The 23426-nt window shown below is 29.9% G+C and overlaps 2 protein-coding genes across 2 annotated transcripts; both read right to left on the bottom strand.

The window, feature by feature from the left end:
- Positions 1–3801: 3801 nt before the first annotated feature.
- LOC136977388 (uncharacterized) lies at positions 3802–7497 on the bottom strand. Its single transcript, XM_067272848.1, has 14 exons — positions 7338–7497; positions 7139–7262; positions 6492–6590; positions 6343–6408; positions 6218–6283; positions 6062–6153; positions 5900–5994; positions 5700–5827; positions 5577–5630; positions 5421–5495; positions 4999–5118; positions 4797–4931; positions 4236–4366; positions 3802–4163 (listed from the first exon to the last, which is right to left on the bottom strand). The coding sequence occupies exons 1-14, from the start codon at positions 7451–7453 to the stop codon at positions 4055–4057; spliced, it is 1410 nt and encodes a 469-aa protein (XP_067128949.1). The 5' UTR covers positions 7454–7497; the 3' UTR covers positions 3802–4054.
- Positions 7498–8422: 925 nt separating this feature from the next.
- LOC136977389 (synaptotagmin-15-like) lies at positions 8423–22869 on the bottom strand. The gene is made up of 8 exons (XM_067272849.1): positions 22642–22869; positions 18599–18758; positions 15677–15916; positions 15210–15334; positions 11851–11984; positions 10642–10803; positions 10454–10568; positions 8423–9165 (listed from the first exon to the last, which is right to left on the bottom strand). Exons 1-8 carry the CDS (start codon positions 22703–22705, stop codon positions 8834–8836), a joined length of 1332 nt encoding a protein of 443 aa, XP_067128950.1. The 5' UTR covers positions 22706–22869; the 3' UTR covers positions 8423–8833.
- Positions 22870–23426: the final 557 nt, after the last annotated feature.

Consider the following 23426-nt stretch of genomic DNA (forward strand, 5'->3'; position numbering starts at 1 on the left):
TAAATCTAGACGAATTGAAAAGATTTCTCCATCCTAAATTCTAGATGGAGAGGATTTTTCAACATGTTTCTAAGAAAATTTCACTTTTCACTTATAGGAAAGTCTTCTTTCTTAAAAAGTTAAGAAGAAAAAAGAAATTGGAGTGGATCCAAACAACTTGATGAATCCTTATTACCAATTAAAGCTTCAATCATTCCACCTTAGATAATTGCTGTAGAGCAGAGCATCACCCGAGAGCAATAATAACAATTAGAAACGACGACATGGGGGACATTAAAAAACGTGCCATAACCCCAAAATAAATTACCTCGAAGAAAAAGAATTCCATATTTATTTTCGAAAGGTCATAGCAACCTTAGGAAATCCTGTTACAATATTTATGTTCTGGTGCTAGATAGAGGTCTTAAACGAAGCGTATCTGGGGAGCTATAAAGTTTACTTTGGTGTCAAACAGCCGTCAGATAATTTAATCTTGTAACAAGATGACTGCTAATGGTCTTGCATGTCTTGAGGGAATACTTTGTCTTCTTCTAGCTCTGACTAATGTTGCCAAACTGTCCAGACTCTTTAATCCGTTTAGAGAAGGTCTGGATAGAATCCAAAATTCTCTTTAAGATAGAAATGGTTTCAAATCATCTGCAACATTCTCTTCTTTCACGTAATTATTTGTGAATTAACCATTATTAATTAATTGTTATCATCATACATACCTCGTTATCAAATAGGAAATTGATATTGATGATTACATAATTCATAAATCATCGATAAGTCTCGATATACGAAAAATTTTTTTTTGCATTTGTAAATGGAATTTAATAATTTTTCTAAGAAACCGTGAGGGATTTTAAGCCAGCTTTAAGAAAATATAAGCACTTTTCGAGAAGAAGCGGTTAAATTGTAATCAATGTACCGAAATCTGTCAGATGACGAATCAGACTGATGGATATACGCATTTGCAAGTTGAGCAAAGCGTTTAAAATTGTGTTATGGAAGTTTTTAAAGAGATTTGAATGCATTATGGAGGAGAAAAGTAAAATCCATCAATATACAGAACAAGAAGAATGAGGAAGTAAAAGGTAAAGTTGTGCAAAATAGTGTGTATAGCGCTTTCTCGATCAACAAGAAGATAAAAATAACAAAAGCCATTACCTGTGGATGACCATACATTATCCGGAGAGCTTTTCTTATTCTTTTAACGTGATCGCAAATACAATTGATGCACATCCACGCATCAGAATCTTCTATTGATTCTTCCCAATACATTCTACAGTTTGTCTTGCTATAGACTACATCTCCAAAGCTATTTTCTCTTTTATCTATGTACTTTTTCTTATTCTTTCTCCAACTGAAAACAAGTTGAACTTCTTCGAAGTTTATAAAATATGGTTTCAGTTTCTAAAAATATCGAGAAAACAATTTCTTAAACCTCCCCCCTCTTTTCTCTCCTCATCCTCCGTTGATGCTGAAGAGATTGCGTCTAAACTCATTAACAACATCACCTCGTTAATCAGCTAGAAAAATCTAAGATTTAAAAGTTATCTCTTCTCCACATTAATGATATTTTAAGTTAAAATCTTTCCTTTTTAGTTGGGGATCATTAATTGTAAAATTGAAGTATTCAGATTTATGCAAATAAATCATGTGTAAATGACAACTCTATCCAGTTTCTAGCAGAAAAAGATGAAGTTTTGAAGGAGTAGCTGGAGTTTTATGGAGTAATTTTCTATGGAGAACCTTTAGTAATGTTGCAGAAAAGCAGAAAATTTCCAGCAAATTCATGATACTTCATTATACTGTTTCATTTGAAGCTTCGGCAGTTGTTTCTACTACATCAAACACACACAAAATAGGAATAAAAATCCTTCAACTTTTAAAAAACAATAAAGCATAGGAAACCTCTATATAGCGCTTTTCTAAATAAATACTTGTGAACGAATTTTCTTCACAAATCTTGAGTATTTTATAATGCAAGCATCACTTTTAAGTGATGCTTACACTGGTGTCTGCATGTACTGTACACTTCATTACTAGCCTATATTGTTTGGGGGCATTTCAGTTTAGCGCTACGCTCAGTATAACCCTTTCCATGCGGTTATACGCCTTTAGGCGTATGTCACGTGACTTGCCGTTAATTCGTGATGCGGCATACGCCTTTCGGCGTAATTAATCAAAAAATTCGATTATTTTGCGTTATATTCGATTTTCCAGCGATCTTAGCTTTGATTCGCTATTCTGTAGGTCGATTGACTTTGTTTAAGCCAATAAACGTTTTGTTACCACCCCTGGGCCATAAATATTTTGGTAAATACATCCCCTACTATTCTACAGTAAATCTTCGCAGTTAACTACACAATTGGCTGAAAACAATCAAAGGGAAACTCCTCTACAGTTTTATTGAGTCTCTTCTGTCTTTGTTCACGTTACTTTAACTAATCACAGACTTATGAAACGAAAAAATTGCCGCGAAAAGCCCCGCCTCCAACCTTCGAAGTAAAATGTAAACAATCACTGTAAATTCGCTTTTTAAATCGATTTTTAATTCTAATTAACTAATTTAATGCACTTAGACATTAAATTAGCTAATTCGACAATATTTAGGCGAGTAAATATGTTTTTAAAACTATCTTCACGATAACAATCGACTACTCTCCCAGCTAAGTAATTAGAGACATAGTGTGAATAATGGCAATAACTTCTCCCCCGCTCTAGGTAGAAAGCTGCGGTTTGTTTTGTTTAATAGAGGACAGATGTTTCTATCTAAGGCCAGGAACACACATGCGTAAAATTCGGCGTAAAATCTAGCGTAAAACAGAAAGCGTAAAAATTTTTCTGAAATTTTGGCTGAAACAGAACTGAAAATAGAGTAGAGCGTGTCTCTACTTTTTACGGCGTAAAATTTTTACGCCAAAATTCCTCCAATAAAGAGAAGTCTTTTCTGTGACGTCAAAGTAGACACGTGCTTTTTATTCTAACAATGGCGGCAATGAGGGTTAACCCTACAATTGTGACGGTCTCGAAAAAACAAAAAATAAATGAAATAGAGGAGTTTATTGAACCCATTCGACCACATCAGTGTCATGTATAAAGCCACTATATTTAAACAACGTTTATGGATGGCTATAGGTGCAAAATTTCAAACAACAGGTAGGTCTAGTAAAATTGATTTATAGGCTTAGTATTTAGATTACACGCACGTTCTTTATTTGAATTCGGAATACAAGTGTATTAATTTAAATTTTCTATATTATAGGAGAGGAAGCGGAAAAAAATGGAAGGTACAAAGGAATAGATATATGACAAGAAAAAATTAATAAAATTAGCACTGTTGGTGGCAGTGGTGTTTCCTATTCGGTCAGAATTTTTACGTATGTGTGTTCTGGCATAAAAGCGTAAAACAGAAACTGAACCGAAAGCTGATTTCTGATTCAGTTTTCTGCCACACAATTTTACGCATGTGTGTTCGTGGCCTAACAGATGTACAAAGTTCAGCGATTCTCTGTAAATTAATTTTTTTTTTTTTTGTTCGTAACCTTCAAATTTGTTCGTAAACTTCATATTATTTTAAATATGTATAAAACTAAAAATTATACAATCGTAAACTGTAATATGTTCTTAATCAAACGCAAAAAACAGATTAAACATAACACGATTTTAAAGCGAAATATCGCGATTTAAAAATCATCCAAAAACTGCAAAAAATGCGCCGCATGACGAATTCCACTCAATTATTTGCTGTAGATCGCCCGCATGGAAAGGGATAAACAGTGGCACTAAATCGAAATATCACTATACACAACTTAATTACACTTTCAAAATATGATTTTTTTAATTATTTTTCTTTCTTAAACATCAACATCTACATTAATCTGTGCGTTAAAAATTCATATAATTATCACCGACAATTTCTGTGTTTATAAACACAGAAATTATCGAGTTGGCAGCATATTTTTTTCCTCTCAATCCTCATTAAAGTCTTTTTTAAAAATTATCTGCGAAGTTACGTATTTTCTCTAGAATTAATGAGGCATCGTATTCGACAAACAACGATCTTTCATCACGGAGGAAACGATAATCTGGATGTTTTCCTGAGAAAAACATTAATCAAAACACTAATAACTCCATCGACAGCGAACATTTCTTCTAGAAAAGTATCCACTCCGTTTCTGTAAGGGATGTTTTTTAAAGTGTTACAAACTCTCTCCTCCTTCAAATTAAATGTTAAATAAACGATTTACCTCATTAACTCGTTCAACGTCAGGGAAGGTTCGGTGTTCCATAGAGATACAATTATCCTGCAGGCGTGCATTCGAATTGACTCTACTTCCGATCGTAGTAGAATGTTAATCACCGGTTGTATACGTTGTACCTATAATAAAACGTTAAGCTGTTAAATGGGGGATTTCTACTTTGTTTACATTCAGTTTAGCCCGTTATACAATGGACTAAACTGCATATTTTAATTCGTGCACTCATACAAAAAGTATATTTACATTATCTGTTCAAAGTAAGCTCTAATCATGTATTTAACTTTATAAAAATCATTATTCTAGAGTCTAATTTCGTTTCTAGAATCTTCAATGTGTATTAATAACCATTAACACGTGGGCTTAAAAGCAAAATTCTAGAAAATGTGTGAGGTAATAGAGTTGTTCCTTATGTTACGTCAGTTAATCATTGATAAAAGTGACGTATCAAAGGAACAACTTTTTCAGGATTTATAGACTGTTCTGGTATATATAATACATTTTAAAAAACATGGATAAAATATTTAAAAATGGGAGTAAGAAAACACTCACTAATAGAAGCGAACTGGGTGGAAATTCAGAAAAGTTTGCAAGTGTTCTTGCTATTTGTAACACCAGTTCTTTAGGTCCTTCGCTGTAATTTTCTAATAAATTAGCAACTTCTGTTAGATACGATTGTAAAGCATTCTGCCAAAGATAATAAAATAATTTAAGTTTTTTCATAAAATAAATAAATAAATGATTTTTAGCATACCTGATCACCGAGAATGGTTGCTAAATTGCCAATTAAACAGACTGTACTTTGGAGAAGTGACGTATTTTTTGTATCTCCTCTTAAGGCGTTGAGTATTGGATAACCATTGACTTGATCCTCCTGAAAAGAAGAAAAAGAAAACACGTAAAACTGAAATTGAAGAGTAACATGCGTGGCGTAATAAACTTGTAGATTGTTACATCCTTGTGACGTAACACTTAAATCTATAACTCTAATTGTTAAGTCATACGTAACAATGCTTTTTTTGTTTCAAATTTGTTGCAATATCTATGACGTGACAATACAGTTTGTAGATTTAACTGTTACGCCACAATTTTCAAAATTCAAATTAGATTTTAATTGTTACGTCATATATTTGATATTTTAACTGACAAACAGTGAGTTTTAAAACAAAAATTTACTTGAATTAACCGGAGTCGAAAATTCTCTTGTCCAGTTGATAAATAAGCTAAAATCTTCATTAAAATTTCTTTTTTCTAAATAAATAAATCATATATATATATATATATATATATATATATATATATATTTGTCTTAAGCTAACGACGATAACTTACTTGCAAATCATCGGTTTTAAGAGAATTTAAAATCTTGTATAATGCAGACGGATTCTATTATTTAAAACAAGTGATGATAAAGTATTGCTGCTTACTTTATATATAAATTTTAAGTATTTATACCTGTAGAAGCATGGGGTGAAGATCTGGATTTTCTGCAAGGCAACATATTATCCTAGCTGCTAATAAAGACGTAGTGTCAGGATTCTCTAATAATTCTAGCAACGGTTGTGTGGTGCCCTCTTGTAGCACTAAAAGTAATCATCATTTATCATCAGCCTAGTATGTATCTGTAGATAGTGCATATAATAAAATAAACACACCTGTTACTTTATCTTCAAAACATTTACAAAATAAAGCTAAGGCACTGAGAGAATTGTTTACTATTTTAACTTTCTCTTGAGATGTGGCTAGGAAACTTAATAAATAATTAATTATTAATATTTTTGTATTAATTTTTTTATGTGTACGTGTGTAACTCTTACTGTTTTAAGGCTTTTATTGCACCCGATATCTTCAACAGAGGAATCAGAGCCATTTGTTGGGTTAACGTGTTAAGTGATTGAGCTACAGCTTCCTGAGATAGATTAATTAATAATTTCTTGTATTTTCTATAATTAATTAACACAAATTTTTCATACCTTGATGACGTCGTCGTCGTGAGCCGCTAGAAAAATTAACGTTTGTACACCTCCTGATTCTATCACCTGTGAAGATGACGTTCCATATACTAAAACGTAATTTACTACGCAAATAATGTACTCACTTGTACGAGATTATTGATGTTTTTGGTCATCGAATCCAAACCTATTGCAGCTTCTTGTTTGCATTTCTTCATATAAATAAATTTTTAATAACTACTCTCAGATATATTCATCCAATAATACACTACTATTTAAAAGATTATTAACTTACTGCTTGCTGTTCGCGTGATTTGGCAATTAATTCTGAAATAGGCCGACATGCTGTACACACTTTTTGCATTTCTTCTGTCCCAAATTGGGGTAGAGACACCTAAAAATAATATAATTCAATATAAAACTAGGTTAGAGCTAGAGGTAATTATATATGTATGTATATATATATACATACATCTCCGTGGAGTTTTCTTAAATATAATTCTAAGTGTAATTTATGAGTCTCTATATACACTTAAACACTATTAATAGCCAAGAGACGATGAAACTCCTCCCCTAAACGTAGTTATAGTACGAATCCACCCTCTAAATATGGATATAGAGGAGGGGTTCATCATTATCTGAAGTTATATTTAGGAAGATGGCATATAATTACGAGCCCCACCCCTAAATATAGCTTAATAATCAGCAACTCTTAAATTTAGAAGATAATTACGAGTCCCCATTAAAAATAGATATATTTATAATCTGAATTGTAGTATAGTTATGAACTCATTCGCAAAATACCCTTTAAAATCCTGATTTTTGTAAAGAATTTTTGAAGGATACGTCAACATATGTTACATATAATCGCAAGTGAAAATTAAAGCGCAAGGAGGGGGTGAAGTGGAGTGACATCACACAGATAACATCCCCCCAACTTACCTTTTCGTAACAGCATTTATTACAAAATACACGTCCACAATTTCGACAGTGATGTTTCCGTTTAAACTGACTAAATTTTAGGCGACATAAATGACAATTCTGTGATTCATCGTCCGGGATCCATCTTCATAAAGGAAAAACAAACAAAAAATTACTAGGTTGAAAGGTCAAACGATGGTGCCTGGATCAAGCGTTATACCTTGGTTTCTCTAAATGAAACGGTGTCTTCGTAAACACGTCGGGTTTTCCTAGTAATTTTGGTAAAATAACCGTTCTTCCTTCTAAATTTATTACGTACCTCTCATTTGATAACATTTTACTTAAAACAATCGCGAAATACAACGGTTTCGAGGGGCGTACACTTCTCCGATCATGTGAATAAAACGTCATCGTTTACATATAACAGATTAAAAAAAAAATAACTTTCTGTTTGCTTAAATTCAATGTTTTATTCTAAAATAAATTACTTTTAATAATATTAATACGTATTTAGGACAAAAATTTACCACGTTTGACCTTCGTTTACTATCGGAAATGTTACATAAATAATTTTTTTATCGATAAATACATTATAGAATTTATTTATTTTCTAAATTTCCAGATAGATGGCGCCACAAGAAAAACGTATTTTATATATATTATAATTGTAGAAATTATTTAAACCGGTTTAAAATAATTTGATTTATGTTTAAATACGCCAGAAAAAATATTTTAACCGAATTTGCTATTTAAAATAAGGAGAGAGCTAAAAAAAGTGCATTTAAATATTTTTAATTTACATTTCATGCAACATACTTTACAAATTTACAACCATCAAAAACATTTCGGTCTGTTTAAATAAATAAATCGTATGACAAATCCAAATTAATATCAGTTTTATCATTTTGAAATGAAGCAAACAAAAAATTGTTCATTTTTTTTGTCCCTTTTGACGTTGCAAAAGCTGGCCACGTGATCGAAATACGGCTGGAATCACGTAACTAACAGAAATCTGGTCGCGTTGCCTGGCAAAGTGACATTAATACAACTAGATAAGCGCGTTTCAACGTGCTCTATCAATACATTTAAAATATATTTTAGTATTTAATTACTCAAAATGTTAAAATATATTTTAAAAAACTCCACTTTTTTGACATTTTTTATCTTTTTATAAAGTGATTTTCAAGCTCTTAAAGGGTATTTATTTATCAAATTAAAATAATTTTAAAAAATTGGGTAATAAACATATTTTAAATAATCATTTTAGTGGAAAAAACAACAACAATAATAATAATAATAACAACACGTGGAGTCATGATAAAGTTGTCTATTTCGTAACAATGACACTGTGTAACTTATATATAATCCATTTCAACGAAATATGCATGAATGTCACGTGCTACTTTCCGCTATAACAGCACGTGTCTAGTGTAATTTACATAAATGTTTATGTAGCATGTGGTTTTTGAAACGGACAGATCACGTTACCGGAAACTTACAAAGAAAAACACGTGACGTCGTATCGAATCACGTTACCAATATTTTAAGTTATTTTAGAAATTCCTTATTTTATTTATTATTATTTTTTTTTATGTAAAATTTAATTTTTGTAAATCGCATCCTTGAATACGACAACGTACAGTACAGACAAACAGATTGACATCGTTATACGATTTTTTTTTTAATACTAAATACTTCTATTTAATTTGTTTTTTCTTACGTGATTGGCTCTAAATTATGCCACTTTGTTACAGGATTTCGAGGATTTGCAATCATTTCCTGCCATTGTAATAACTGTTCTCCTCGAGCGTATAGGAACGGCCCTAGAACGACTTTTCCTTGAGGGTCATCTTTCACTAGAGGTGTTGGACCGGCTATAACAACTGTTATAGTTAAATGACATGAATCGAAGTACTTTGCTGTGATTGCGAATGTGAATGTTTCATCAAAAATCACTTCTCCTCCAGGTAAGTTCAGGTGTTTTAGTGCCGTTTTCTTACTTTTTAGTATTTTCCTCCCGTGATGAAGTTGAACTTTAGCGTAGATTCCTGAATTAAAAAATATACATAAACAAGTATTTAGAACAATTTTATGATAAAAAAAAGTACATTTTAGTTTAATTATATAATAGATTTATGCTCATTTTTACAAGGAGAGCGTTCGCAAACCACATAACTGAAAGGGTAGGGGGTAGGTCAATGCCTACCACTACAAAGGGTTCCCGGAGGTAGCAGACATCACCGAACTTTGAACTCTTACAATTGTTATTTGTAACTGATCCTAGGGAGGTCTTTTTAGTATGTTTATACGTCCGTTTTTGTTTGTTCAGCGGGAGATGTAAGCAAACTTTCGCTATTCTTCCACCTGGTGTTCAAATTTAAAAATATATATGAATATTTGGGGGGTCCGACTTTTTTAGTAGGAGTGACTTGCCTGGCTACAAAGAGTCACCAGGACGAAAAAAGGGGCAAAATTTATAAAATAAGGGGTTATGTGGTTTGTGGACGTTCCCAAAATCATGAAATTATTATCTATGTGCTAGATCCTGTTGCATGAGACATTCTATTTCGCTGAATTAAAGATTATCTTGACAAATTCAGCAAATACAATATGATCAAAGTCAATGTGATAATTTGCTTTGAGGCATTACTAAAGAGGAAATTACTCAATTCTGCCTGACAACAGTTTAATCTTCTATAAACACTCATTAGGGAGTGTTTAAATGGTTTTAAATTGTCAAAATGAATGAATTCCAGAATAATATGAAGAAAAATTCAGGCATGAGAATGGAAAGAGCAATTTGTGGCCACTCCATAATTACCGATGGAATGGTTGCAGAAATGTCTAACAAGAATTATTTCTACTTAATGTATTCTTTAGTATTTATTTTCATGTTTTTAACAATTATGTGCTCCTACAGCATATTTTTATGGCGCATTCTGTTTAGTTTTGAAGCATAGATTTACAGACTAACAATTGGATAAATGTTGCTATCACAGATATCAGCTTCATATTATTAAGAGAATAATTAATAATTATTTGAAAAATGCAGATATATATATATATATATATATATATATTTATTTATTTAAATAATTTTAAGACACACAAAGGAAATAAATTAATAAGAAAAAAAAATCAAATAGTTTATAGATTAGATATAAAAATATAGTAGTTCGCGTGCAGCGCCATCTGTTAGAAATTCTTGTAATTTTGAGTTTTAAATTTGAAAGAAAAAATTGAAATTAAAATTAGAAAACGCATAATATGTTTATAATATGTTTTAAAATTAACTTAAATAATTAAAATAAATTTCTTTTAGTACTAAAAATTTACCTGCTTCGCTAGTATCAATTCCTCGTATATTTTTCAATCGGCAAACTGTTATTTTTATTCTGCTATTAAATGGGTTACAAGACAACGAAACTTGTATTTCACCTAAAGAAGAAGGCTGAAAAACATTTAAAATACAATAAATACTTAAAAATTATTTAAACAAAATTTGAAAATAATTTGCAACTTACTTGCGATGCAGATTCTAAATCTCTCCACAAGACGTCGTTAGTTGTCAAGTCGACACGTGATAAAGTTACAATCACGTGACCGAGGCAGTGACGTACTCTACGTTTATCCACATCGTACACGGAAATTCTCAATGTTCTTTTGGTTAATTCATCTTTTTTCACCTACATGTAATCATAAATTCAGCGAATATTCTAGGAAATTTCAGTAAAATTTAATATGTAATATATTTTATTACAGTCGAACCTCCAATAACGGCCATGTTTAAACGGCGGCAATTTTTTTTTACGTTCCCCTCAGCTCGTTATACAGTCGTTTGATTGTATTCGTAACAATGGTTCTGCTATTGGCCTTTTTAAATTGACCACTCCTTGTGCATAAGTTAAAAAACAGGAAGAAAAGTAAGGCACAAAAAATAAAATGGCCGATTAGGTTTTCTTAAGTCTAATAGGCCCTAGTAGGACACCACACAATTTAAGTCCTAGTAAGATACAATGCATATGAACATACAATGCACTTGCGTATGCCAGGGCCTGCCAGAGTATATGCACCAGCCAAGTCCTTCCAGGGTATACGTATATATATATATGATAAGCATGTATGTCATTATAGTCAACCGTTTCTATAGTTTACTGAAGGTACAATATGAGCATTCATATTCAATATGGAATTTTATTACAAAAGGATGCTTCTCAATTTCGTCCACGACAAGTAGACTTGACGTACGAGTCTAGTAACAGAGTAAGGGATGAAGAACGATTCTCCGATTCGACACGCATGGAATTGTAAGCAGTATTTGGCCAAAGAGTATCGTGGACTTGACACCAATCAATCAACTCGAATATCTCAATATAAAATTACAGAATAATGGTGATGGAAAGGATCTCATGCCACTATAGAAATCATTCTATGGTCATCCCCGCAACTCGTCCGCTTCAAATTTTGGGAATTTGATAGCTGATATGATGAATTTCTTCAGCAGTGTAACGCTAAAGCAATTATTTCCTTCAAGTAGTATCTAACAAACACAACAATAGAGGTATTGTTTTTCTCCTGTAAGTCAGGAGGAAAGAGGAACATAAGATTAATGAAGAACATGAATCAATGCCAACAGTAGAATCTACGTGGAAAAAGGTCATCTATGCTCGTATAATAGGTATGTTTTACAATTAATTTTTACAATAATATTACATGAAATGAAATTTTCTTACCTGAAATGTAAAGATTTCGTGAAATTTCGGCGCTAAAGTTCGTTTCCTCACTTTGGACTGCTGGAAATTTTCTTCGTCTGGTAATAGGTAAAGTTTTACGAAAGGATCACGTGGAGTATTATTTAACCCCCTACCTATCAATTATAATGTGAAGATTTACATTTGCGTATTATATACGAAAAAATCGGCAAATAAAATAATCTAAAACTTAAATATAAATTATCAATACTTTATTTAAATCTCGATATAGCACCATTCTCGTAGAGTGCCAACACACCCTTCGGTAACAACGAATTACGATTTTGCATTGCGAATTACCTTGTCATTAAACACATGACTTTCAGACACTAATTCAAACGTAGAGTACGTGCACGCCTCCTAACTAGGCCTATATACAATTCTCATCATTTAAGTACTGTACTTCAGTTTAGCGCTACTCTGTATAGTGCCTCTGGAATTGGCAATAAATCAGGTTATTTACAGTTATTTCCGAGAGCTTTTAGTATTCAGAATGGTTTATTTTCCCCCTTTCTTTTTTTACTGCTTTCAGTATCTACAATTATGGGCGGATCGAGGGAGTGTGCGTAGGGTGCAGTTTCAACCTTCATTCTGAGAGTTTTCTTCGAATATATCCTGGTACCTCGAGTAATAAAAAAATTATGTAAGACGCTATTATTAAGACACGTGTTTCAGAAAATTTCTGGATCCGCTATTGCCCACAACGGCCCATTTTTAGCATCGTTCAGTACTGACTTGTGAGAATCAGTACTTATTTGGCCTAAATTATAAATTAATATTCTCGTTGAATATTAAAAATGATATTCAACTTTACTTGTTCACTATATAAAGAAAACAACAGAACACATTAATGACATCACTCACGAAAACATCACGAAATAATAATACACATACACAATGTAAGTACACACATGCAATACACAGGTGCGTAGAACACAAAGACATACCTAAACATGCATACAGAATGATAATTTTCTTCATTTTCACCCAAAATTATACATAAAATTTACGTTTAAATAAAATTAATTCCATATTTTAAAGGACAAACAACCAGATGTTCGATAATTCCGAACGTAAAAAATTTTTTCCGAGGGAATTAGATTTTCTAAGAAACACAATTTTAAAAATAAAAATTTAAATATTTAACGAAATTTTTTCCCCCTTAAAGAATATCTTCACGAAACAATCCTCAATTATTGAAGGATTTGCTTTAAGTTACGAAACAAAATCAATAAAATGTGGTAAACACGTGGATTTTTTGTTTTCTTTTTTTATATAAAATTATAAATATATAAATAAACTATATAATGATATCGATTAATGGAAATTATTCGAAAAATATTTATATTTTAGTGAATAATTTATGTTCAGTTCCATGAATTTTTCATCTTCAACAGAAAAACGTATAGTACACTTAATGGAAGTTATATTTTGAGAAGTGAAGTAAACAGTTTCTGAATAAAATTTGAATTTTTAGTAGTTGTTTAGACCTTAGAATACTAAAAAATAAAAATTCTCTACTTCTAAGAAAACAGTACTTCAAGACTGTTTATGGTAAGGATGGGCAAAAACATGGCGTTGGCTCGAGGCGTAATGTTTCTAATTAGGAGGATGCCGAGGATTAGAGGAGGACACAAAAATAAACTCGTGTTGAGCGTTAAAACGAAAAAATATAAAGTATTTTTTATGTTTAAACTGAAAAGAAGGTATAAGTATTGTTAAGAAGGTTGTGTAGAAGTAAAGACGGAGTACAAACTGAATGCTCGAGAGTAGTTAAGAACAGGAGTGGATTATACATTTGTGGGTCCTAATTTACAACATATAACAGCTACTAGTATACTATACCATACATCATCAAAACCGTAAGATATGCAGATGACACAGTCCTGCTGGCAGAATCTCTTAATGATCTTGCTAGTCTTGCTGGACAGAATAGTGGAGTGTAGTGAGGAATGTGGTCTTACTTTCAATGTAAAGAAAACAAAATTTATGAAAATCACTAAGGATATCAGCAGTAACAATAATGAAACTGTAGTTAAAAACCACTTGAAAGATAAACAAGATGAGAAAGGACAAAGATATGTCTACTTGGATACTATGATCAATGCAAACGATTGCTCAGAAGAAATAAGAGTGAGGATAGAAAAAGAAAGAGTTAATTTTATCAAAATGAAGAAAGTATTTTGCAGTAAAGATTTAAACTTAAGTGAGGTGCCATGTATTCAGTATACTCCAGTATGGAATAGGAAAAAAAAAGAAGCCTGGACATTAAAGAAGGCAAACTCAAAGAAACTTGACTCTTGAACTATAGATATATAGAAGAATATTGAAAATATGGACGGATAAAATTACCAATGTGGAGGTAACAAGACAAACTGGTAAAAATAAAGAAATAACATTGAGCATGAAAAGACGAAAACTTCAGTACCTGGGTCAAATCTAAGAGGAAAGAAGTACAATCTATTGCAAGTGATATTTTAAGGAAAAATAAAAGGTAGAAGTAGAGGTGAATATCGTGGCTGAACAACTTAAGACAATGGTATCATTGCAGTTTCAGAGCAGAAAGAGACGTTAGCTATGATGATTGCCAATTTTCGGAACGGTGGTGGCACTTGAAATACTATACCATACTATACAGCACACTTTTAAAACTCTAACAGATTAGCCTCACTATAGTTCACTAGTATGCGACAGCAGATACAGAAAGGTAAAAACAGGCCCTACGAAATTTTTTACTACCCGAGGTACCCGGATTTACCCGGGGGAAAAACTCAGAAGGGGTGCAACATCGCCGTGCTCACCCTCTAGATCGAAGTTCCTCATAGCATGAGCTGTAGCTTACAAAATTAAAATGGTATCTAAAGATATAATGATGATTTAAACATTTAAAATATATTTCTGCTTCGTTATTTCAGAAATTTATCCAAGCATATCTGAGCAATTATTTAAGCTGAAATTTTTAATTTATTTACAATTTTCTTTTATAAAACGCATCCCTTCCCTCAAAATTAAGCTTTTTGCTATTTTATAATAGTTAAAAATATAAAAAGCTTTTAAAAATAAAATATGATAACAGATGGCGCCACCGAAATTTTAAATGTTGCCGGGAAAGTTGAGCATCCTATTGCTTGTTTATTTTATGTGGCGCGAGCCTGTGCAAGAGTGCATTTTGCATTATATCTCAGGACTATGTTGAACCAAAAATTATATAAGTGTTTCTGCATATCGTAACATGCCATTAAGTTAAAAGCTCCTAAAACTTTAATTTCTTAAAAAAAACTTTTAAATTACTTTTTCAAGTTTTAAAATAAGAAAAATATTGATTTAAAATACAAGCAAACCTGTTAAATATTTAGCTCGAATGATGTTGACTTCTAATTGCTCTTCATCTTCTTTATAGAGTAGAGTAAACCAAATCCTTCCATGAATGCAGGGAGGAATATTTGTATCTTCTTCATCAGAAACTCTAGGGGGAAAGAAAATTTAAAAACTTAATCTGCTTTGATATTTAACTTTCGGGCTATTCAATTGTTTTTGTATGTTTAATTAGCTTCGTATTATCCGAAAAAGTGGATAAAATATATATCCCCTAGGCAACAAGTGACGATGGTGCACGTCATAGTAGCCACTTCACAATCGTTCTCAGTATATTAAAGGTATATAATTACATTTATCTTTTGGTCATAAATTCGAAGTGACGAGAACAAAATTATAATCGATACGATGCCAAAACTAAAAAGTTAAGAAGTGAAGCGCGACACATCTTGAAACGTGCTAATTTTCTACAATAAATTAAATTAAAATTAACCTGTATAAATCCGGTTGAACGGTACCCAAATAGGTAGGTGAACCTATCGTGTGCCATCTAGAGAGTACAGGTCGGGGTTGAACACACTCAGAGGTCAATCTAGGATGAGAAGGTAAATCCAACGATGCGGACTGAACTAGTGTTGATCTTCTACTAGAAGGTGGACGATACAAGAAGAGAGGATCAGTAACATCTTCCGAACCGGAGGAGCTAAACGTGGGTGGAGAGTTTTGCACGGAGCTGCGAAAAATTCAAAGCAAATTAATCAGTCTCAATGGCATAATTTTAATTAGTTTTATCAGAGTATTATCTCATTCATTAAGCAGGAAAGAGTGGATTTATCACAGGCGCACACGTATAAAATGTGATTAGGGGATGGAAGATACTCAGTTCAAACTACCGTTGTACGCGATACAATAACAACGCCTACGTCTCTTCCCTGTTTATTGTCACAAGGTGACCTTAACTTGTTTTTTTTTTAAGGTGGAAAGAATATTTACTTTCATCACATATAAAAAATATATATATTTATATATTAAAATCTTATTTATCTAAAATGGAAACCTGTTTACCCTGCAATCCGAAACCAATTTTCTGTATGAAAAAAATTATATTAAATATTGACTTTTAACAAAAATTAATTTTAAAAATGTTTCAATGATAATTAAAGTGTAAAAATTCTTCAGATTTACGTAAGCATTTTAATTAAGCTTTAAAATTAGAATTTAAATTTTAAAAAAACGAGCAATTATTTAAGCTGAAATTTTTAATTTATTTACAATTTTCTTTTATAAAACGCATCCCTTCCCTCAAAATTAAGCTTTTTGCTATTTTATAATAGTTAAAAATATAAAAAGCTTTTAAAAATAAAATATGATAACAGATGGCGCCACCGAAATTTTAAATGTTGCCGGGAAAGTTGAGCATCCTATTGCTTGTTTATTTTATGTGGCGCGAGCCTGTGCAAGAGTGCATTTTGCATTATATCTCAGGACTAGATGAACCAAAAATTTTGAAACTTGGCAGGGTTGTTTCTTTACATGGGGCATTGGTGCTATTAAAGTTTGGTGGTTAAAGATCAAGGGAGTGACGAATACACGGGTCATATCTCCAGTGGGGGTCAAACTTAAAAATTTTACTCGTTACTGCCATTTACAGTATTAAACAACAACAACAATAATAATAATAAGTCATCTCTATCCTCAAAAACAAGGATTTGTCTGTTTACAATAATTATTATAAAAATTTAGTTTTTATTAAAAACTCATGGCAACTAGCACCACAGATAATTTTAACTTTGAGCAGTCTATTATATAAATTTATAAACACTATTTTTTTAAAAAATATAGAATTTTTTTCAGTGCAAGAATAGCTTTTTTTTAGATTAAATCTAAATAAACCACTTAAAAATCTAAAGAAAAATAAAATTGTTTGCCTTCAGTAAACCAGATTTTAGATGAAGAAAAAAGAATTTTTGGATAAAAGAATTTATTTTATCTCTAAAAAGTGACTTCTCTTCTACCTAAAACTTGGTTTATAACGTAAAGAAAGCAAACAATTCTGTTTATAGATTAAATTTAAAAAATCATTTTAAAATAAATTATTTTTAGATATACAAACTATTTTTTAAGTAAAAAAGTATTAAGTTTCATCTAAAAATAGTTTTATAAATTTTTAGATTAAATATAAACCAGATTTTAGATGAAATATAATGATTTTTTGGATAAAAAAAGTTTGTATCTAAAAAAAAGAAAATAAGCTAAAATTCTATCTAATAATTAGTTATTTTAGTAGTAATTTTTTAGAGAGAATATAACTTTTTTAGATGATTAAAAAACCTCCCTTATAAAAAATAATCATTATTTTATCTAAGAAGATGGTTTATATAAAGGAAAACTATTTTCTTTTCAATGTAAAATAAATTATTTTGTAAAAAATAACTAATTTAAATTAAAAAGAAATTTAATTGATAACTTTTAGATGCACATTTGAAATTTGTACAACTAAAAAGGAAAAAACAGGAGTGAAAAAATTACATGTTATCTTTTATTTATTTATAAATACAGAAATCTAATTTGGTTTAGTGATACAAATAAAGTTGAAATCCAATTTTTTTGTTCCCTATAATACATTGTTTACATGCTTTTTCTGTGATAGAAATCAATGTTAGATGCATTCTATACTAATTGAATGATGCCTTGCACCCTATTTGATTTTAGACTGTGCTCATTGTATAGTCTCTATGATTAGAAAATACAGTGAAAATAACAAATGAAAAAAAATCTTAATGCAGAATAATTCTTTTAATTTTCAACAAGATCAGAAGTATATATATATATGCCATGTTTTCGTATGGTGCACTGATTACAATCAGATTTAACTTAGAAAAATTTAGATAGTCACAACACAAATTTTTAAAATTATACATGTATTATACTGAAAAGTTATAAATCTAAATTGTAGCTTTCAAGCGTAAACAAGTAAATCAAGAATAAAAATTCTACAGTCTTATCTGTATAATTTTACTCATTCTTCAATTATATAATTGCTTTGGGACTTTAAAGAAGAAAATTTAGTGTAAAATCAGATATAAGCCTCAGAAAATTACATAACTACATAAATTATTCAACACAATTCTCATTCTACTGGAGTTAAACATCTCATAAAAGGATTAGCTGTAATATTGTCAGTGATTTTGGCATATGTTCATTATAATCATCATTCCCTCCCCATTCTTCCTGATAATGAATTTTCCACTCTGACAGGCATAATCTTCTTAATACATTTTTATCTCATGTAATCCAATCAATTACGTAAGGAGCTAACAAATTAGTATTTAAGAAAAGAGCAACTCCTTATAAAAATTTAAATAAATTTTAATTGATTTAAAGTTTTTTATTTTAAATAATAAAACCAACTTACAGTTTAGTCTGATACATTTCTGAACTGGAATTTAATTCTGGAACAGGAGAAACTGGCTTCTCTATCTTTGGTCTTTTTCTCAGATAGTACCAGAATGATATTAACAGAGCTAAGATGAGAGCCCCACCAACCGAACATCCTATTGTTATCCATAAATAAACTAGAAAAAAAGCATAAAAATATTTAATTACAGTTTTCCTTTATTTAACTTTATTTCTGAAAGCTTAAGAGTTAGGGCTGTTTTGTAAGATTAATGCCTTTTTATGGAGTAACAGTTATGATAATATGGAATTACATCAATGCTTAATGAAGTTCAGATAACAGAAATATAAATATTATGTAGACTTTAATTAGCATTATATAAATTATAAATAGAAAAATCACTTTCTATACAACCATCATAGATAATGAATAAATTTAATAAGCATTAATTACATATTTTATATCTAAACTTGAAAAATTTCTACACCATATGTCATGATACCCATTATTACCAAAGTATGTTAAGAAGTTGTCCTTCAAGATGAAGATAGGCTAGTTTAATCAATGAACTATCAACCAGGGCAATGACGTTATATGTATCTTATCGGATACAGAGAATATTCTGCATCTGTATTAACAATTTTTATACCTTTTTAAGCTTCTTTCTACCATGTGAAAGTTTTAAATTAACAAGAATTTTTGTTCCTGTAGCCTTGATATTGATTCCGCTGTACACTTGATTAAATATATTTGGTTTATTTAATTTACAGCAGCTGATAAGTAAATAATGAATTTTATAGTTTCTATTCTAACAGAAATACTTACTTCAGGTGTTTTTTAATTTGAAATTACTGAATTTAATGAAATTTATGTATAATTATTTATACTTTGCAGTTTTTAATAAGCAAAAATTTAATGAAATTGTCAAAAATTATTATAAATATAGAATTAAATAAATAAAATCTTATCTTTAAAAAAGACAGCAAGATTAAAGTAGAACATATGGTAAAAATCAGAAAAATAAAAATTTGGTAATAATTTAGTTAATAAAAATTACTAAAAATTCATTATTAAATATTAAAGAATTTTATAATTTATTACTTAAAAAAATTTCAACTTTGCTTTTAGAACTTCTGAAAAGATTTTTTTTCCGAAGGGAATTACATAAAAGGAATTTTAAATAAAAAATATTATCCTTTAAAAAAATTCAATGCAGGAATTTTTCGTTTAATAATACATAAATCAGACTGCCTTAAACACATGTCCAACTCAATTATTGTGTTCATCACAAATATAAAAAAAATACATTCTTTTATTCTTTCTTTTACATAAAAGTATAACAATCAATATTTAATTCGATTTAAATTGATACTTTATTTTTGTTTTTGTTTTTATTTAGAAGCATAACATAATTAGGATTTACAGAAATTTCTAGCAAAAGAAATGTAATATAAGTATATTAAGTTTTCTTCAATATTAAGAGTATTATTATTGTAAAAGAATATTTTTAATTTTAATATTTTTTAATACTGTACCTTTATAATATTTACAATTAATTTTTATATAAAAAAGACACTTTTTTTAAAAGCTTTTTTACTTTTCTGTCAGATGATAAAAATAATTTAGATATAAAAAATTGTAATTATTGTAAATTAATCATTATTAAACTATATAAATGTTTATAATACAAGTAGCATAAATGTAATGGTAACCACAAATAGTGGTTAACATTGCATTTATAATAATACTTCGGACCTCTAATTTTTCTCCAGGCTTGGGGAAAAATTTCCCGCTCTCCCCTCTCAATGTCACTTCTAATTCTTCTAAAAATATGATGTCCTACACAAAAGTCTAAGTGACAGCTGGATGGCCAATATGGTTAAGACACTAGTCTACTGCTCTGGGGATCAGAGATCAAATTTGGATGGTTGAAAAACCCCAGGAACTTTTCATGAGCAGTTTGTCCTGGATATGTTGGGCCCATCCCTATGTTCAGCCATCCCATTGTGGGTGTAGTTGAACATACAATGGAAATGGCAAAAAGGATGCTGTTAGTGCTCTAGGGAAGAAAGAGGGAGCTAAAAAAGACAAAAACCTACATTATCTAAGGCTAGACCCAACACCAATTAAAGGATTATAAGTTTATAAAGTTCTTTTAAAAATGTATGAAAATATTACATTAAAATATTTTAAAATTTAAAATGAATTTTTTCTTCTGTAAATAAATATGTTTTCTAGTATTTTCTCCAATAGTTATGAAGAAATTCAATTTTAAATATATTTTTTTACTTCTTTAATGTAAGCAGCACAAATTTATGTGCTTATCATTCCATTCTCTGATAGAAGAAATAATAACTTTAATAACAGGAAAAGTATATATATACACTGTGAATTTATTTCTTAAAGCTCTTACACTTCATTTATATGTAATGAATGATTCTACATCATGAAGTGTTTACAATACATATGAAAGCTTAAGAAGTTTATAAATGTATAAACTTCTTATTCAGTGTATAAAAAATCTGAGACTTTTTGTGTTTATTATATAAAATATATAGAATTCAAATGCTATAAAAAGAAAAGTAGGAAAATTTGCTTGTTTACTATAGAGAAAAGTGCATAAAAATTCAATACTATGAGACAATATAAGAATCAGCTTGTTTATCATATAAATCAGTACTCCAAAGCTCAAATAATATGGTAAAACAATATAAAAATTCTTTGTTATACATAGAACAGTATATAAAATTATGTAAATAACTTCTTCATCATTGTTTAAAATAATGAACACCCAAACAATGCATGAGAAAAGGATGTCAATTACTGTAATGGTTCATTGTATAAAAATATATAATTAAAAATTCTCACAAATCAGTATTTTAAAAAAATACAAAGAAAATATGAGAATATGCTTATTTAATAAGCAAAAAGGTTCTTATAATGAATTATTACAATTTTCATATAAAATATTAAGTAATTCAGAATTTCTTTTTATTTATTTATTTTTTATTTCTTTATATTATACAAAAATGTATGTATATAGAGTTAAAAGATTTATTATTTATGATAGAGAAGCACATTATATAAAGTTCTTGCACTTCTCTATATAAGAGAAGTGCAAGAACTTTTTCTTGTATACTGAAAATACTAAGGATTTTATAAATATAAAAAGTCTAGGAGATCCTTATCCATAACCCATAATTATTATTAATAATAATCTGCAAATATATGGATAATTATTATTATTAATAGGGAGTGGAGCCTACTCAACTGTCTAGACTGAAGAAAGGAAGAGAACCAGGGAAGGATAAAAAGTAGGAGAAAGGATGAATCAGAAAGTGAAAATAATATATTTGAAGATAGAATAAATAAAATAATAAAAAAATATATTAAAATTTTTATTATATTATAATATGCATTTCTCTGACATCCTGCATGTTTACTTTACTCTTCAGAATAGGATATTGCACTAAAAACTTCCATAGCAACCATTGAAAACAGAAAAAAAAAAAAAAATTACAATTTTACTATTACTAATTAAATTTTTTAGATAATTTATCTATAAAATGTTCTTTTTTTTTATAAGAGAAATTTTAAAAAATCATCATAAAATCACTAAGAAGTTGTTAATAAATGTATTTATTATTAAATAAATAAACTTAATTAATTTTTAATTGAGTTAAAACTGATTTTATGGCACAAACTCACATAAATTAATTAATTATTCATGTTCTAATTACATGCCATGTCATAAATGTTGATGAATACTAATAAACTTTTCCTACATTTAATTAAAAAAAAATGTATATGTGAATCTCTGTTTATGTAAATAAATTATAACTTTACGTTTACACGTGTGTTCAATTTACTTTTTGAAATACGTTTTACCAGTGCTAAACGTTTTATAAGCTTCAAATCGAAAATATTTTAAATTATTCTATAAAATATTTTAGAAAATTAAACCATTTTATAGAATTTTTAAGTTTCGTTAAATCTTATATGGAGCAGAGTTAATTAAACTAACTTAAAATAATTAACACCAGTAATATTCGTACACTTACTATTATTAATAGGTTTCTCTGAGACCCACTCGGTTCGCTGAGGCGCGATCGTAGTTGTCTTCATAGTGAAACGCTTTACCTGTTGAATAGTGTAGCTGTCATACGTCTAGAAAGGATAGTTGCCAGCATGTTTGTGATAAAGCGCAGCGTCTGAAGCTACGCCAACGCTTTTGCAGGGACGTTATGTGCGCGTGTGACTCCCTGCATCAAGCAAATACCGTCTCGTTGTCAACGCGATGATAAAACGAGATCGGTTTCCTGTGTAACAGGAAGTATTATAAATTTTATATAAAATAAACAATGGATAAGGATAATTCGCCGTTTATATATATACACTTACACTTCTATATTATTACTTTTCTCTATATTCATTTATATATAGTTAATAACGGCCAAATGGCATTAAACATTGTGTTTCTGTTGTCTTGTGCTTCTCTCCCAAGTACAGGGTACTTCAAAAAAGTGCTCACATTATATGGAGAAGAAGTACATATTTATTTGCTAGGCACGTGAAGACTCCACGTGGTCGTGGTTAGTCAGATACGTACCCACCACCAGTGCCAGTGCTATTATACGGATTGGCACCTTAGAGAGAACCAAAAATTTAAGATTTTATGTAAAAACACGATGCAAAAGTGATATAAATGTTTGTCGTTATTGTTTTTCACAAATTTATCAATAAAATTTTATGGCTTCCTGAGGAGGACGAGCTCAATATTTTGTGAATGGCTTAATAAAAAATACTACATAAGTTCCATTTGCAGTTTTTTTATTACTCAAAATTA

Source organism: Centruroides vittatus, unplaced genomic scaffold (genome assembly GCF_030686945.1).
Source record: "Centruroides vittatus isolate TY-2023 unplaced genomic scaffold, ASM3068694v2 contig_458, whole genome shotgun sequence".
Taxonomy (NCBI): Eukaryota; Metazoa; Arthropoda; class Arachnida; order Scorpiones; family Buthidae; genus Centruroides; species Centruroides vittatus.